The 16762-nt window shown below is 39.2% G+C and overlaps 1 protein-coding gene across 3 annotated transcripts in view; it reads right to left on the bottom strand.

The window, feature by feature from the left end:
• SNX19 (sorting nexin 19) overlaps window positions 1–16762 on the bottom strand; it is a 63217-nt gene that overhangs the window by 43055 nt on the left and 3400 nt on the right. For all 3 annotated transcript variants that reach the window (XM_051986661.1, XM_051986660.1, XM_051986659.1), the window contains exons 3-9: window positions 14093–14231; window positions 12511–12611; window positions 12283–12402; window positions 8995–9125; window positions 7657–7753; window positions 6938–7127; window positions 849–978 (exon numbers count right to left, since the gene is read on the bottom strand). In XM_051986661.1, coding sequence (XP_051842621.1) covers window positions 849–978; window positions 6938–7127; window positions 7657–7753; window positions 8995–9125; window positions 12283–12402; window positions 12511–12611; window positions 14093–14231 — 908 coding nt within the window. The remainder of the gene's footprint in view (window positions 1–848; window positions 979–6937; window positions 7128–7656; window positions 7754–8994; window positions 9126–12282; window positions 12403–12510; window positions 12612–14092; window positions 14232–16762) is intronic.

The raw sequence follows: 16762 nt of genomic DNA, 5'->3' as shown, positions 1-16762 counted from the left end.
CCAAGGCAATTCCAATAGACTTTAGGATTGAAAGAAAATGCTATCTGCATCCAGAAAAAGAACTATGGAGATTGAATGTAAATCAACATATACTATGTTCAATTTTTTTCCTGTTTTTTTTTAAATCTCTCTCATGGTTTTCCCCTTTTGCTCTGATTTTTCTCTTCCAACATGATTCATAAAGCAATATATATTAATCTAAATAAATAAATAAAGTGGGGGGGAAAAGAATATATTTATTGAGATATGCTTGGCTATTTCTGATTATAAGCTTATGGGAGAAGAATGTCTTTATTCCTTTTTGCTTGGTACCCAATAAATACAGTGTATTGGTGAATTAAGTGACCAATCTTTTATTACAATTATTGTTGTTATTATTTATATGAATAATTATGATAAAAATGATTAATATTCACATTTCTATAGCATTTTATGTGTCTTTTTAATTAGGCCTTATAAAAACCTGATGTCCTAGTTTGGGCCTGTACTGTTATTCTCATTTGCTAGAGGAGGAAACTGACTTAAAAAAGAACTTGCCCAAGATTGCACCAGTATTAAGTATCTTAGACAGGAATGGAGCTCAGACATACTGATGCCCACCTCAGAACTCCTTCCATGACATTATGAGTTTTTTCATGTAGTAATGGTCCTTAGAAAGGCTCTACTGTGATGTCAGAGCTACTGATCTTTTCTTGTCTCAGTGGTTCCTAGAACGTCCTGAACTTTGTAAAGCCCAGAATTCAGCGGAGGGTCTCCAGAGTTAGCCTCTGTCTCTCAGAGATTAGCTGTTGGATTAGTGGGACCTTTGGGAGGATCTCCAAAAGTCAGGAGGAATGCCAAGGCCTTACCTCTGTATCAGGGTCCCAAAGAGAAGATGAAGGGCTTTCTGCATGTTCTCAGTACATAACCACCTCCACTGTTCCATCATCAGCAAGAGAAGGAGGTCCAGGGCTGTGTCAGCTAACTCTGTCTCTGATTCTGCAGACAGGAAAGGGCCAGGAGTAACTCACAGAGCAGGCCTTTGTTCAAGAAGTTCATTAAACAAAGCAGAAACATAAATCTCCTCCATTGTCAAATAAATCCCGTCATAGCTACAAAATTCCGTTAATTTAAAGTAAGCTAGCAAATCCTTAGTGACTAGTATGTACAAAATGGGTGCAAGAAGCTTTATGTGTTCTGTTTTACTTGGTACATAGAGGTGGCTAGGTAGGGTAGTGGATAGAGCACTGGACTTGAAGTTAGTTAGAAAGACCAGAGTTCAGTCACCTCAAATATTTACAAACTTAGTGATGCTAGACAAGTCATTTAACTTTTCTCTGCCTCAGTTTCCTCCTCTATTAAAATGAAGACAATAATAACACCCATTTCCTAGGGTTATCCTGAGGAAAAACTGAGGTAATATTTGTAAAGTATTTTGCAATCCTTAAAGCTCTCTGTGTCTCTCTGTATCTCTCTGTATTTTCTCTCTCTCTCTCTCTCTCTCTGTCTGTCTCTGTCTTTGTTTCTCTCTATCTCTGTCTCTCCTTCTCTGTCTCTGTCTCCTTCCCTCCCTTTTTTCCTTTCTCTCTTCCCTCTCTCCCCACCTTCTCTCTCTCACACACACACACACTCTCAGAAAGTTGCAAAGAACTAAAATGACTAAACGACAGTTTCATGCATCAAGATATCTTTGGGTTGTGTATTGACTCAAGTTTTTTTTTTTGAGGCAATCTGAGTTAAATGACTTGCCCAATAGCTAGTAAGCATCTGAGGTCACATTTGAACTCAGGTCCTTCTAATTGCAGGGCCAGTGTTTTAATCATTAACTCAGTTTTAAAATGTAATGTTAAGTATGTTTTATTGTATTTTAATTATTTTGTTATGTAGCCATTACATTTTAAATATGTAGTGCTTTAAGCTATATATATAGTTTTTTTATACATTTCACATATTATATTTAATAATATGCAATAATACAACATATATTATCTATTATATATAATAAATATATATTTGTATATATGTACATATATATACACACTAGCTATTATTACATATTTTTAATATACATAATATAAATTCCATATATACATTCCATCTGCCCAGACAGCTCTGTAGAGAAAAGAATTATTATGTCTCAGAATCAAAAAAATCTCAGACTTGAATCTGAAAGCATGAATTCCATATGGTAGAATTCCCAAGGGGTCATCTTGCCTCTAGTTGAAGACTACCAGCGTCCGGAAGCTCATTCCCGCTAAGAAAGCCCATTTTATTTTTAGATAGCTCTGATCATTAAGAAGGTATTTCTTTGATATAGAATGGCTACAGAACTTGAGTGTGGCCAGTGAAATAATTTATCTACCATTCTACTTGCCCCCACCCAGTCTCATGGAAAGTCAGAAGGTTTTAGCTCTAAACCTAGAAGGATCCTCAGAGAATGTCCAGTCCAACTACTTCATTTTATAGAAGGAACTGAAACTGGGTATTTAATCCACTTGCATAAAATCATAGGAGATGAAAGAGACAGGACCTGAACCCAAGCCCTGAGACTCTAGCTGCCCTTTCCATCACACTTTTCCACTGTGTCTCTGGAAGAAAACCTGACTAGCGAGACTGTCATAGCAGGGGAAACTCCGGTCCATACACTCACAAGCTTGGGATTCAGGATCTTAAGATACTCTCTATAATTAGGAATTCTATTACCTTGTATTATTTTTCTGTTTCAGTAAAACAGAAATTATAATTATGTCGTAATTATGGTTCCTTCCAATGTCATGGGTGGACAGTTTGCATGGTTAAAAGTAAGTAGGCTCCTTGAAGAAAAGTGTTAGGAGCCTAGACATGGCTGTTCTCCTGAGCTGTTCAGAATAGCCTCAATTCCTCTCCAATTAGACTGGCAAGAACCCTGGAGTTGCTAGAACTTCGGATATACTCTAGGAAGAGTGCAGGGGATCCCCTTGGGACTAGACTTCCACGTTCATGCTCAGTGAAGTCTTAGCCCTATGGGCTGGTCCCAGAACTGGCCTGATTTTCCTGGAGTTTCCTGGCCTACAGAGGGTTCCACCGTTGGGTGGACATAACTAGAACTAAAATTGTAGAATTCTAGATCTGGATCATAGATCTATAGCCAGAAGGGATCTTGGAAGCCATCTAAGGCATCCAACTCAATAGAAATGGAGGAAACGCCCCATACACGGGCATCTGGGTGGCACAATGGACAAAGTGCTGGGCTTAAAGTGAGGAAGACGTGAATGTAAACTCAGCCTCAGACGTGACCCTGAACAAGTCACAACCCTTTTTGCCTCAGTTTCCTCATTGGTAAAATGAGCTGGGCAGGGAAATGGCAAGCCATGGCAGTATCTTTGCCAAGAAAACCCTAAATGAGGTCACGAAGAGCTGGACAGCCCACAGCAGCAACCACAGCTTCATACATGAATATCTTGGTGGACCGTATATTAACTCAGCTTTAAAATATAAAAAAATTTTTTTTTGCATTTTGCACATCATTTTCAAATTACTTTAATCTGGCCTATTTGGGCACTTGAGTGTTGTCGGTGGACTCTGATGCAGGTCAATATTCTCATTTTTCAAATGAGGAAGTTGGAACCCAGAAATGGTGGTGGAATGATTCTCAGCGCACAAAGGTAGGCAGGAGCAGAACTGGGATTGGAACTTTCCCGTACCACTCCCATTTAGTGTTTCCTCTACTGTTCATTAGCCACTTAAACCTGGATTTACCTGCCCCAACCTGCCGGGGTCCAGACTTCTTGGTTTTGGGCTGGATTCCAAGAAAGGGTGGGGAATAATTAGACACTAGCATCTTGTCATTTTTCCTGGGATAGGACGTTAATGCTTCAAGATAGGCAAAGGCTGTCTGAGCTCCATTCATACGTTTATAGCATAATCCAATCTAGCTGCTTTTAAAGCTCGCGTCTGGAGCTGCCACCTTGTGGCCAAAACAGCTTACTGCTCAGTGGAACCAAAAAGGGCAAGGAAGAAGGTCCATTATAAAGAAAAGTGGGAATCCCACTTCCCTTTCCTCCTAGACTTTTAGTTCTCTCAAGTCATAGAAGGGGTTGGCAGGAGATAAGCATTTATGCAGCACCTACTGTTTGCCACATAGTGTGCTAAGTGCCTTTCTAAAAAATAAATGCCAAAAGAGCTTACTGCTCAGTGGAACCAAAAAGGGCAAGGAAGAAGGTCCATTATAAAGAAAAGTGGGAATCCCACTTCCCTTTCCTCCTAGACTTTTAGTTCTCTCAAGTCATAGAAGGGGTTGGCAGGAGATAAGCATTTATGCAGCACCTACTGTTTGCCACATAGTGTGCTAAGTGCCTTTCTAAAAAATAAATGCCAAAAGAGCTTACTGCTCAGTGGAACCAAAAAGGCAAGGAAGAAGGTCCATTATAAAGAAAAGTGGGAATCCCACTTCCCTTTCCTCCTAGACTTTTAGTTCTCTCAAGTCATAGAAGGAGTTGGCAGGAGATAAGCATTTATGCAGCACCTACTGTTTGCCACGTAGTGTGCTAAGTGCCTTTCTAAAAAATAAATGCCAAAAGAGCTTACTGCTCAGTGGAACCAAAAAGGGCAAGGAAGAAGGTCCATTATAAAGAAAAGTGGGAATCCCACTTCCCTTTCCTCCTAGACTTTTAGTTCTCTCAAGTCATAGAAGGGGTTGGCAGGAGATAAGCCTTTATGCAGCACCTACTGTTTGCCACGTAGTGTGCTAAGTGCCTTTCTAAAAAATAAATGCCAAAAGAGCTTACTGCTCAGTGGAACCAAAAAGGGCAAGGAAGAAGGTCCATTATAAAGAAAAGTGGGAATCCCACTTCCCTTTCCTCCTAGACTTTTAGTTCTCTCAAGTCATAGAAGGGGTTGGCAGGAGATAAGCCTTTATGCAGCACCTACTGTTTGCCACGTAGTGTGCTAAGTGCCTTTCTAAAAAATAAATGCCAAAAGAGCTTACTGCTCAGTGGAACCAAAAAGGGCAAGGAAGAAGGTCCATTATAAAGATAAGTGGGAATTCCACTTCCCTTTCCTCCTAGACTTTTAGTTCTCTCAAGTCATAGAAGGGGTTGGTAGGAGATAAGCCTTTATTCAGCACCTACTGTTTGCCACGTAGTGTGCTAAGTGCCTTTCTAAAAAATAAATGCCAAAAGAGCTTACTGCTCAGTGGAACCAAAAAGAGCAAGGAAGAAGGTCCATTATAAAGATAAGTGGGAATTCCACTTCCCTTTCCTCCTAGACTTTTAGTTCTCTCAAGTCATAGAAGGGGTTGGTAGGAGATAAGCCTTTATGCAGTACCTACTGTTTGCCACGTAGTGTGCTAAGTGCCTTTCTAAAAAATAAATGCCAAAATAGCTTACTGCTCAGTGGAATCAAAAAGGGCAAGGAAGAAGGTCCATTATAAAGATAAGTGGGAATTCCACTTCCCTTTCCTCCTAGACTTTTAGTTCTCTCAAGTCATAGAAGGGGTTGGCAGAAGATAAGCATTTATGCAGCACCTACTGTTTGCCACGTGTGCTAAGTGCCTTTCTAAAAAATAAATATTTCATTTGATGTGTCCGATGACAGGCTCACACACAAAATAGGAAACTAATGACCCATGGTTACAGGCTCATATTTGTGGGAGGAATTCATTATTACATCCCCTATTAGGCTGAAAGTCTTTTCTCTTTCAATGGCGCTTTATTAGGAAAACATTTCATCTACCTGCTGTAATTGTTACCCAGCAAGGTAGGAAGGTGCAGACGTCACAGAAACATTCTCCTTATAGGAAAACTGAAGCTAGGGTCCCTGATAGAAACACTACCAGGCCCTGGTCTCTCACCACCCCAACCCTTTGTAAACCAGGACGAGTATACTAAGAGGAGCAGCCCTTCAGGGTGGTACAATGGACAGAGCACCAATCCTGGAGTCAGGAGGACCCGAGTCCAGGTGTGACCACAGAAACTTAGGACTTCCTGGCTGTGTGGACCCGGCAAGTCCCTTATCCCCAGTTATTTCTCAAAAAAAAACCAAACCCAAAACAAAGAGCAGCACACCCTCTCTGAAGATACTCTACAAGAACAAAGTTCATGTGATACGCTCAAACATCCTGTCTCAGGACTCGGGATTCTCTTTTGGTCTGTTACAGTTATATACATCCTCCGCTCTCCTGGTGATGTAGGTAAACTGTGAGAGTCTAGGCAAACAGGGGTAAGGGACTTGCCCAGGATCACACAGCTATTGCATGTCTGAGGCTGGATTTGAGCTCAGGAAGATGAGTCCTCCACTAGGCACTTTATCCGCTGAGCCATCTAGCTTCCCCTATATTAGGTGTATTTTTAAATACATACATATGTATGTATTTAATAATAATATATATATATAGACACACATAGTAAATATATATATAATATGCTAAATATATGTATATATGTTTATATATATACATATATGTATGTATGTATACACACTAAGATTTATCTATCCTTAAAGGAGCCTGGATCAATTTATACAAGGAAAATTGAGATGTGTCCTGCTCATCGGCTAAGACTCTTATAAGACACAATCTATGCCTTTCACGGGGAGCACCGCAAGCATCTGTCCCTGCTGAGACTTCTGCTGGATGTTGGAACTCTTGTTTTCCCACCAACTTTTCCCATGGCTCAAAATATCACCAAGATTTAAAGTTGTTCTTGCACCAGGGAGGACTCCTGATATAAGGTTGACATGCATGAATGAACCATTTAAACCAAAAATTAATGCCATATACAGTCAAGTGTGTGTGTGTGTGTGTGTCGGGGGGGGTAGCACAGATGACCTCTAAGGTTGCTTCTAACTCCAAGTGTGCGAGCACGGAGTCTCCTCTGAGCTTCGGATGTCCTTGACACCATAAAGTCCAACTCCAGTAATCCACAATGAAGAGAGGATTTGGACTCCCTCTTCTTACTAAAGCAGGGACATGGCCACTTACCTTGGTCACTGTTGCTCTCATTTTGAGATGAAGCAGCCTTCTCCGAGGGGCCCTCACTACTGTGATCTGTACACTCTTTGGAGGTCTGCTCCAAATCTTTTTCCAAGGCTTCTTCTGCTTGTATTTCCAAGAACTTACTCTGCTTTTCAATGAACGACTCCATCCCAGAGATTGACAGGATGTCTGACTCCTAGAGAAAGCAAATGACACGGGTGGATAGGGAGAATCACAGCAGCAAGAGAAAAGCCAAAGATCAAAGGCAGCTGGACCAATCCCTTCCCTTCTGTTCACTTTTATTGGAAGCCAGAGCTACCTCAATAACAGTTTGCCTTCATCCTGCACAGGAAAGCTTCTATTTACAAGTTAAGTTGCAACTGAAATGATGTCTCATTTAATTAATAAAAAATTCACTATATTCAGTAAATATTAAATGAGACATCATTTCCTAGGATTGATTTCCCTCCTTATTTATCCCCTTCTTTCCTCCTATCATGAGCGTATGCCTCTTATAAAAGCCAAATAGTCAAATTGGAGTAGCACAAGACAAGAAATACTCCATATATCCAGAACCACACATTTTATCAAGACAATATGTTTTGATATTATATATGGCCAGCTTCAGATATTTGCCCTTTAGGAATTATCCAATCACTTAATAATACTATGATCAAACATAATGGCTATTGATCTTCGAAGATCCCTGAGAATTCTTTTCTTACCACATTACTTTCCCGGAGGCAATACAAGACCTTCTCATGTGATTCAGCCACATTTAATACAGGAGCAATTTTGCTAGAAGGGAATCTTAGTCTAGACCTGTAAGGACACAAAACAGGGCCTGATATGAATCTTGGTCCCCAACAATCATCTGATATATTCACAGATCCCAACAGAGCAGAATTTCAGCATTTCTCCACTGGTCCCACCTAACCAGGCACTACATACTAAGATTCTGAAAAGGTGATTCTAGGACTAAAACTAGCATTTGGACTGAGCTGTGGTTTTCCCCATGCCTTTGAATTTGACAGTGGTATTTGATATCGGGCAGGTGACACAGGATAACAATATCAAAACAACTGTCCTAGTCTGCTGGTTCCATTTCTGAAATGGTATTATTCTCCTTGGGTCAGAGGATCTGTTCCAAAGTCAACTAGTGAGGGAGCTGGTATCCTGCGCAACATGGAATACTCATTGTTCCAGGTATTACTGGGGACCCATAAAATATGGGTGTGGGCAATGATAAGGTAAGGACATTGACCTATTTATCATAACAAAGATGTACATTGAATTAATGAATGAATATATTAAAAGAAGCCCTTGAATGGTCCCTGAAACAAACAAAAGCCCTGGGAAGGAAGAAGCTCCTGTGTTTCTGCTGATGCTGACTTCAAATACTTTTAGAGCAATGCCTGACAACTTTCGGGCTAGTAAGATAAACTGTCCTTAGTCTGAAACCCCAGAAACTGCAGCCATTTATTTTGGTTTTCTAACGAAGTCTGTTAAAATATGTGGTCCTCTTAAGATCTGCCGTTGTTGTTCAATTGTTTCTGATTCTTTGTGACCCCACTGGAGATTTTCTTGGCAAAGATAGTGGAGTGATTGGCAAATACCTTTTCCAGCTCATTTTACAAATGAAAAAACAGAAGGAAATAGGATTAAGTGACCTGCTCAAGGTCACACAGCTAGTAAACGTCTTGGGCCAAATTTGAACTCAGATCTTTCTGACTTCCTGACACTCTATTCACAGTGCCATCCAGCTTGTCAAAGATTTACAGGAGAGATAATAAATAAAGGTAGGTTTTAGCTAAGACTTTAATTTTAAAAGCCAAGAAATCATTTTACTCTCCTAGGAATAGAGGGCAGAGGAAAATCTCTAGATCCTGCCAAGAATCCTAAACTACCATGGATTCACATTGCCTGTGGCAGTAACATACATTAAGCAGTGTTGCCCACCCAAGCCCCCTTTGAGCCCCAGTTGGTGATCCACTGATGTCACTTGGGAGTTTTCCTCCTTCCTTGGCTTTGAGGGGCAGGATGAGGAACAAGAGAGGTCTTACTTATTGGCCTTCTTGCCCTCGGGTTGCGGTTTGCCGTCCGTCTCTGCTTCACTCAGATCTTCTGTAGGGCTCTGGGGTTCGGAGCGAGGAAAGGCAGTCTTTAAGGTATCTACTATGGCACTCACTACCATCTGTAGGAGGAAGGAGCCCAGGTTAGCAGGGTTCTAAGAACCCCAGTCCCCTGCAAGCCCAGCTATAACAGTGTCTCCTCCCCACATCTCCCCAGGGCTCGGGGCTTCTCTTCTTCCGAACGATTCCCGAGAGGCAACTAGGTGATGCAGGAGGTAGCTGGGGGGCCCTGAGAGCAGGAGGCCCTCAGACTAACACTAGTGACTCTGGGCAAGTCATTTAACCTTTGCTCAGCTTTCTCAACTATAACATGGAGATAGGTGTCCGGAGCGTAGTAATAACTCCTTAATAACTCCCTTGTACATGCTATTGCTTTCTCTTTATAACAGGTTTTTAATCTCTCTGGGTTGGGGAGCCCTTTGGAATCCCAGGTTAATCTGTGCTCTATAAACTCCTCAGGACAGATTGCTCCATCTTTGCTTTTGTATACCTAGGCCTAACAAAATGCTTGCCACATAGAGGATTGTTAATTCATGTTGTCAATTGACTGACTGATACATAGAGAGAAGTGTTTGATGCACAACCATTCCATGACACTAAAGCTTAACATAAATAGGAAGAGAGCATCTATGTTAGAACTCTGTGCTTTTGAAAAGTCAAACTGTGAACAAGCCTTGAAAACTGGGGAGTACAGCCTCCCAGAAAAGTTTTCTCATAAACAGATAGAGTCTCCAAATTTGATAGATCTATATCTATATACATATATATATATAACACACACATATAATATACATATATTATATTCATAAATAAATTTATATTTTTGATTTATATACATAAACTGATACATATATGTAACATATATAAACTGATATAGCTAAACTGATATGTATCAGTTTAAATAATATTTTTATATGAAATGATATATAAATACATCAGTTATCACTCTATTAATGATATAGATATAAATATACATCAGTTACATATCAATTATTACTCTTGCTATTAATGATATTTTGTTGTTATTCGGTTGTTTCAATCGTGCCTGACTTTTTATGATCGTATTTGGGTTTTCTTGGCTAAGATATTGGTGTGGTTTGTTCTAGAGATGAGGAAAGTGAGGTAAAAAGGGTTAAGTGATTTATACAGATAGTAAGTTTCTGATGCTAAATTTTGGGGTCCAGGTCCAGAACTCTTACCACTGAACCATCCAACTCCATATGCATATGTATGTGTGTGTATATGTGTTATTATATAGATGGATAAAGAGATATAGTTAGAAATAAAGATATCTATAGATATCTAGATACAGATATAGATGTGTATACGTATATATTCATGTATGTATAATATATTCATATTATATAATTATATATAATATATAAACATTTTATAAATAAATATATTTAAGTATATAAATATATACCTAACCTATAATATAACTAAGAAGAAGTTATTATTCTTATTATTCATGAGAAAGCTTTCTTGGCGAGTCACCTTCCTCCATTTTCATTCATTATCACTTGCCCACTGTGATATATACAAACACACATGTATAATATTATACATGTCTACATATATATTACTTTAAAGTTTGCAAAGTACGAGGCAGTTAGGTTGCTCAGTGGATAGAGCAGCAGCCCTGAAGTCAGGAGGACCCGAGTTCAAATCTGACCTCAGACACTTAACACTTCCTAGCTGGTGACCTTGGGCAAGTTACTTAACCCCAATTGCCTCAGGGAAAAAAAAAAAAAGTATGTGGCCAGAAGAAATGATTCACAAATATGGGAAATAGTCTACAAGAGAGAGCTGAGATGAATATGTCTCCAAATAAGGGTAAATAATCTCAAAGTGAAACAGAACCACATTTGCACAATCAGGCATCTATGAAAGTTTGCTTTTCCATTGAGCAAGTTAATGATTAAAATTCCTCTGGTCACAGAGAAGGCTCCTGGAATGAGATAGCATGGTTCTTTGTATAAGGCAAAAACACTTTGATAATGGATTGTGGGATCACAGATCCAGAATTATAAAAGATCTCAGAAGCCTTCTTGATCAATTCCCCTCATTTTATAGATGAGGCAAAGTAAGATCAACAATTTGACCCATAGGTAAGTGTCAAAGGTAGGTTTTGACCTCAACTCAGTAGATTTTCCCTGAATGTACCACCCCATTCCAACTCATAATCTCTTTGCAAAGGGAAAAGCATTAGGGTCCCCATGCTTGGTTCAATGAACAGTGTGCTAGATTTGAAATCAGAAGTTCTTGTTTGAATCATGATTGCCATTTAGCACCTGTGTGACCTTGAATGAATATATGATCCTCTGTGACTTTCAGTTTCCTTACCTCTAGAGTGAGGGGATTGGACAAACATGAGTGGTGTCAAACTCAGAAAGAAACGGGGACCACTAAACCATACACAGAATCTTGTGGGCCACATATTCATTTGGATAAGTACACATTAATATTGTTGTTGTTTGATTGTGTCCAGCTATTTGTGACCTCATTTGAAGGTTTCTTTTTGGGCAAAGATACTGGAGTATTTTGCCATTTCCTTCTCCAGCAAACGGATAAAAAGAATTGAGGGAAATAGGATTAAATGACCTGGTCCACAGTCACCCAGCTAGTAAGTGCCTGAGACCACATTTGAACTCAGATCCTCCTGACTTCAGGGCCAGCTGCCATCTAGCTGCCCCTCAGCTATCCGTATACTAATATTCTTTATGTTTTATTGCATTTTTATTCATTTTGTTAGATATTTCCCAATTACATTTTAATCTATTTCAGGCAGCACTCAGAAATATTGTGGGCCACATGTTAGACACCTGAGATCTCTTCTAGTCTCAATCTAGAATGCTGGGATCCTTTGAAGAATGAGTCCTGGGACTCATTAATAAAAGAGTGCAAGTGAGTGATACAGCCAAGATCTTAGGATCATAGTTCTAGACCCGGAAGAAGAGTGGCCACCATGATCACCTCCCTCAATTTACAGATGAGGAAACTGAGGCACAGAGATGTTAAGTTACTTGTCCAGAGTCACACAGTACTAAGTGTATGAGGTAGCATTTGAATGCAGGTCTTCCTGAATCCAAGCCCATTACTCTATCTATTTCACCAAAGTAATGAGGACTCCATTCTCTTCACTCTTCTCTTGACCACTGATTCTTCAGGTTCTATATTGACAGACTCAGACTGAGAGCACATTTGTCCTGCTAGTACCTTGTCTATTCTTGAGACCATGAAAGGTTTCTTGACAAAAGCTATTCGAGCATCTGTGTTGAGAGCCAGGAACTCTTGTACTTCTTCACTGTTGGCAATCTCAGGGATAGCACACAGTTGCTGCAAAAGCAGAAGACAGAGCTTAGATTTTCTCTGTCATCATTACCCATCTTGGGAGAACAGTTGTGAATTGCTTGCTTTTGGGGTCAATGGCAAAAAGTTACCAACCTTCAGGAATGACTCCAGAAGACTCTTACGGGCTTCCACCCTGTCACTGTCCATGTTTCCAAATGGAAGATCAGGAAAGAGCTTCTTGGGACCCTTCACATCTAAGAAAACAATAATAATTTGTGTTGTATATTTGTTAAAACAAATATTCATTAAAAGCTCCTGTTGTTCATAAATGTTATATACATAAATATTGCCACAATCTCAGAAGAAAATAGAATATTTCTCCCCTGGGACATTTAACACATAGTAGAGAGGAGTAAGAAAATTTAGATACAATACTGAGCATAGCATAGAGCTTACCTGTGGTATTTATGGTTAAAGATAATCATATGTAACTGAAATTTAGAGACAAATCTAAAACTCATTTAAGTGCTGTTTTAGTCTTGTTCCTCAGAGATTAGGGACTGATCTCATTGGTAAAAGGCACTTCTAGAATTTAGAACTTCCTCTTTCAATGTGGATCTGCTACTTACTATCTTAGAACAGGGATTATTTCCTCTTTTTGTGTCATGAATTGCCTTTGAAAGTCTGGAAAGCCTATGGGCTCTTTCTCAAAATAATATTTTTAAATGCATAAAATAAAATATAAAGAATCAAAAGGAAGCCAATTATACTAACGTAGTCAAAAAAGATTAATTTTTAAAAATCACATCCCCCACAATAAGAATCCTTGTCTTAGAAAGTTGCTCAGAATATTCAAAAGTTAAATGTTTTGATCAGGGTCACACAAGGAAGTATGTATTAGAGATTGGCCTGGAACCCTGGTATTTATAACTTCAATGTTGGGCTCTATCCACTATACCATCCTGCCCCCCCCCCCCCAGTTGGAATCATCTTTATTTACCAGTTCTTTAAATGTCCTAGTACTTTGGGCTCTTGGTTACAGAAACAGCTAGTTTGCTTTCACTGCTCCCTCTTACCCACCATGTAGTAGCAATGTAAATAAAAGTCAAAAGGAAGATTGAGGAAGGAGAGATCAATGACTATCCAGAATTATGGATTTAGGGCAGAAAGGACCTTGGAAATCATCCTGTTCAACCCTTTCTTTTTACAGATAAGGAAATTTAATCCAAGTATTAGTGACTTGTCCAAGATCCTATGGGTGGTGAGTAAAGATCAGAGTCAAGATTCCAGCTTTTTACCACAAATCTAGGATACTTTTCATAGCATCATGGTGCTCATGGATTCCTTTTTTGTTTACTGAATGCTTCAGAGATGTTATCTCACTTGAGCTTTGGTATAGCCCCCTGAGGTAGGTATTGCATTTATAGACAAGGAAATTAGAGGCTAAATAATTTACCCATGGCCAGACGGCAAGACAAAATACCCAAAGAAAACAATGGTACCTGGATAATATATGGATTAAATAGTCCCCAAATTAGTGAAAGTTGGGGTAGACCTCTCCTCATCCCCCAAATCTCCTGAAGCCCCCTCAGGGACTCTGGGAAACGGAACATGACCATCTTTGGCCAGGCAAACCACAGGCCCTCTAGCCATCAGTGATGGGATCTAGGACATTGTGGTGGATTATAAGAAAGGTGAGGGGCGGGGGGGAAATGTGGAACATGAAGCTCCTGACTTTTGATGAACTTCCGTAGGTCTGGTTTCTCCTCCAGTCTGGTCTGCAGATTCAGAAACTCCCGGTAGCGACGGTTCACAGTGTGGTAAGCCACCTGCTGAAGGCCGCTGCTGTTCTCACTGTCGAGGGCTGTCTCATACTGTTGAATAAGTGAATGACTTGAATTAATGAAATGGGCATTCCTAAACATTTACTTTAGTTCTTGGATACGAGGAAACGGAATTGTGGGTGGGGTGGCAAAAAGTTTCTTTGCTCTGTCCACAGCCTTTAATTAAATTTAATTTAATAAGCCCTTAATAAGGATTCACTCTGTGTGAGACCCCGGAGAAAGGGAAAAGGAGTAGATTTCTGATTATTTTTAGTAAAGAGAATTTCCTGATGAAGGACATTTGCTCTACCAATGCATATCAGCATCTCTGCAACTTAGGTTCTAAAGAATATTGCCTAGAATACTGAGAGATCAAGTCATGTGCCAGAACTTGAACCTATTATCTCATGAATTCTTCTCTTTCATATTCACTGGGCACTAGGAATACAGAGACAAAAACAAAAGTTTTGGCCTCCAAAGAACTTAACAATCAATAGGGGGAGACAACATGTATGCAGATATGTGAATATATAGTAATTTTAGGGAAAGAAAGAACACTAATAACTGGAAAAATCAAGGAAGGCCTTGTGTGAGAGGTAGTCCAGGTGTTGAGCTTGGAAGAATGCTAACATTTTTAGAAGTTGAGATGGAACATTCTAGCCATGGGAATTTCTTATAAAAAGATACTGAGGTCAGGGATGGAACATTGTGTGCAGGAAACAGCCAATTGGTCACTTTGGTTATAACACAAAGTTCATGAGGAAGAATAGGAACTGTCTGAAAAGATAGTTTAAAGCCAGGCTAGGAAGTTTGTTAAGTGGGAGGGAACTTTGTATTTTTTCCTAAAAGTAATAGGGAGACAGTGAAGCTTTTTGAGCAGGAAGTAATGTGGTTTAACCTGTATTTTAAGAAGATTATTTTGGCAGCTTTGTGAAGGTTGGATTGGAGAAGGAAGAACCTGGAAATGAGATCATTTAGGAGGCAATTTTACTAACTTAGGCAGAGGTGAAGATGGAAAAAAATGAATTAAAACAATGGCTTTGAGAGGGGAGAGATTGAAAGATGTGGACATAGAATCCATGAAACTAAGCAAGTGACTTAATATAGGATTGAGGGAGAATACAGTCAAAAGTGACTAAGGTTTTGAACCTTAGTGATTGAAAGAGTCTGGATGTCCTCAATTGAAACAGAAAAAATTATGTAGAATGTCAGTTTAGGAGAAAAAAAAGAGTTATATTTTAAATACATTGATTTTGAACTACGTATGGGGCTTCTAATTGGATACATCGAGCATGCAGTTGCTTTCTAGTTTTTCTATCTTTCCAGTTTTCATATATGTGTGTGTGTGTGTGTGTGTGTGTGTGTGTGTGTGTGTGTGTTCCTCTCCAATTTCAGCTCCAAGATGCAGGGATATTGCCCCCCAAACAACTCCCAACTCATCTCCCAACTTAAGGTTTTTTCACTGGCTAGCCTTTGTTTGAAATGCTTTCTTCCTTACCTTTGCATCCTGACTTCCTTGAAGACATAGTTCAAATCCGGCTTTCTACAGGCAGCTGTTCCTTTTCTTCTAGTTTTCCAATCCTACCAGCACTTTCTTTTTATGTCATTTGCATGTTATCTCTCCAATTAGAAAGTAAGCTTCTTGAGAGCAAGGACTGTGATTTTGCCTTTCTTTATATTTCTAGTGCTTAGCCCAAAATCTGGCATAAAGTTAAGGCTTAATAAATGCTGACTAATACAGCACTACTCGGGAGAGAGGTGAAAGCTGGATGTGTAGAACTGGGAATCCATTACACAGGCATGATATTTCAACCCAAGGGAGCTGGAGATATCACTATATAATTATTGCGTTGGCTTGTAGACTATATTTTAAGCAGATACCCATTTTCACTAAGTTAAGAAAATTTGTATTTAGACATAATACAAATGTATTGAATGTGTATCCACTTTTTAAATTCATACTATATAGTGTGACCAAAATAAGAAGCATCTCATCTGTGTAAAATTATAATTATTTCTTCCTTCTCAAAGTGATTTCCACAGCTGACTGTGATGCTGTTTTGTAATTATAGTCAATTTTAGATGAACTAATGCTGAATAAAGTGAGCAGAACCAGGAAAGCATTGTACACAGTAACGGCAACATTGTGCAGTGATCAACTTTGATAGACTTAGCCTTTTTTCAGTAAGTGATACAAGACAATTCCAAAAGACTTGTGATGGAAAATGCTTTCCATGTCAGAGACAGAACTACGGAGACTGAATGTAGATCAAAACATACTATTTTCACTATTTTTTTTTCTCTCTCGTGGTTTTCCCCCTTTGTTATGATTTTTCTTTGCAACATGACTAATATGGAATATGTTTAACATGACTATACATATACAGCCTATATTGGACCATTGTTTGTTGTCTTGAGCAGGGGAGAGGAAGGGAAGGAGGGGAAAAAAGTCTGAAACTCAAAATCTTATGAAAATTAATGTTTATATATTGGATTATTCACTATGTGGGATAGAGAGTAGGGAAAGGGGGGAACAACGGGAATTGGAACACAAGGTTTTGCAAGGGTTAATATTGAAACAT

The sequence above is a fragment of the Antechinus flavipes genome, chromosome 3, assembly GCF_016432865.1.
Source record: "Antechinus flavipes isolate AdamAnt ecotype Samford, QLD, Australia chromosome 3, AdamAnt_v2, whole genome shotgun sequence".
Taxonomy (NCBI): domain Eukaryota; kingdom Metazoa; phylum Chordata; class Mammalia; order Dasyuromorphia; family Dasyuridae; genus Antechinus; species Antechinus flavipes.
Note: the sequence above shows the minus strand (reverse complement) of the source record. Positions and strands in the feature narration are given on the sequence as shown.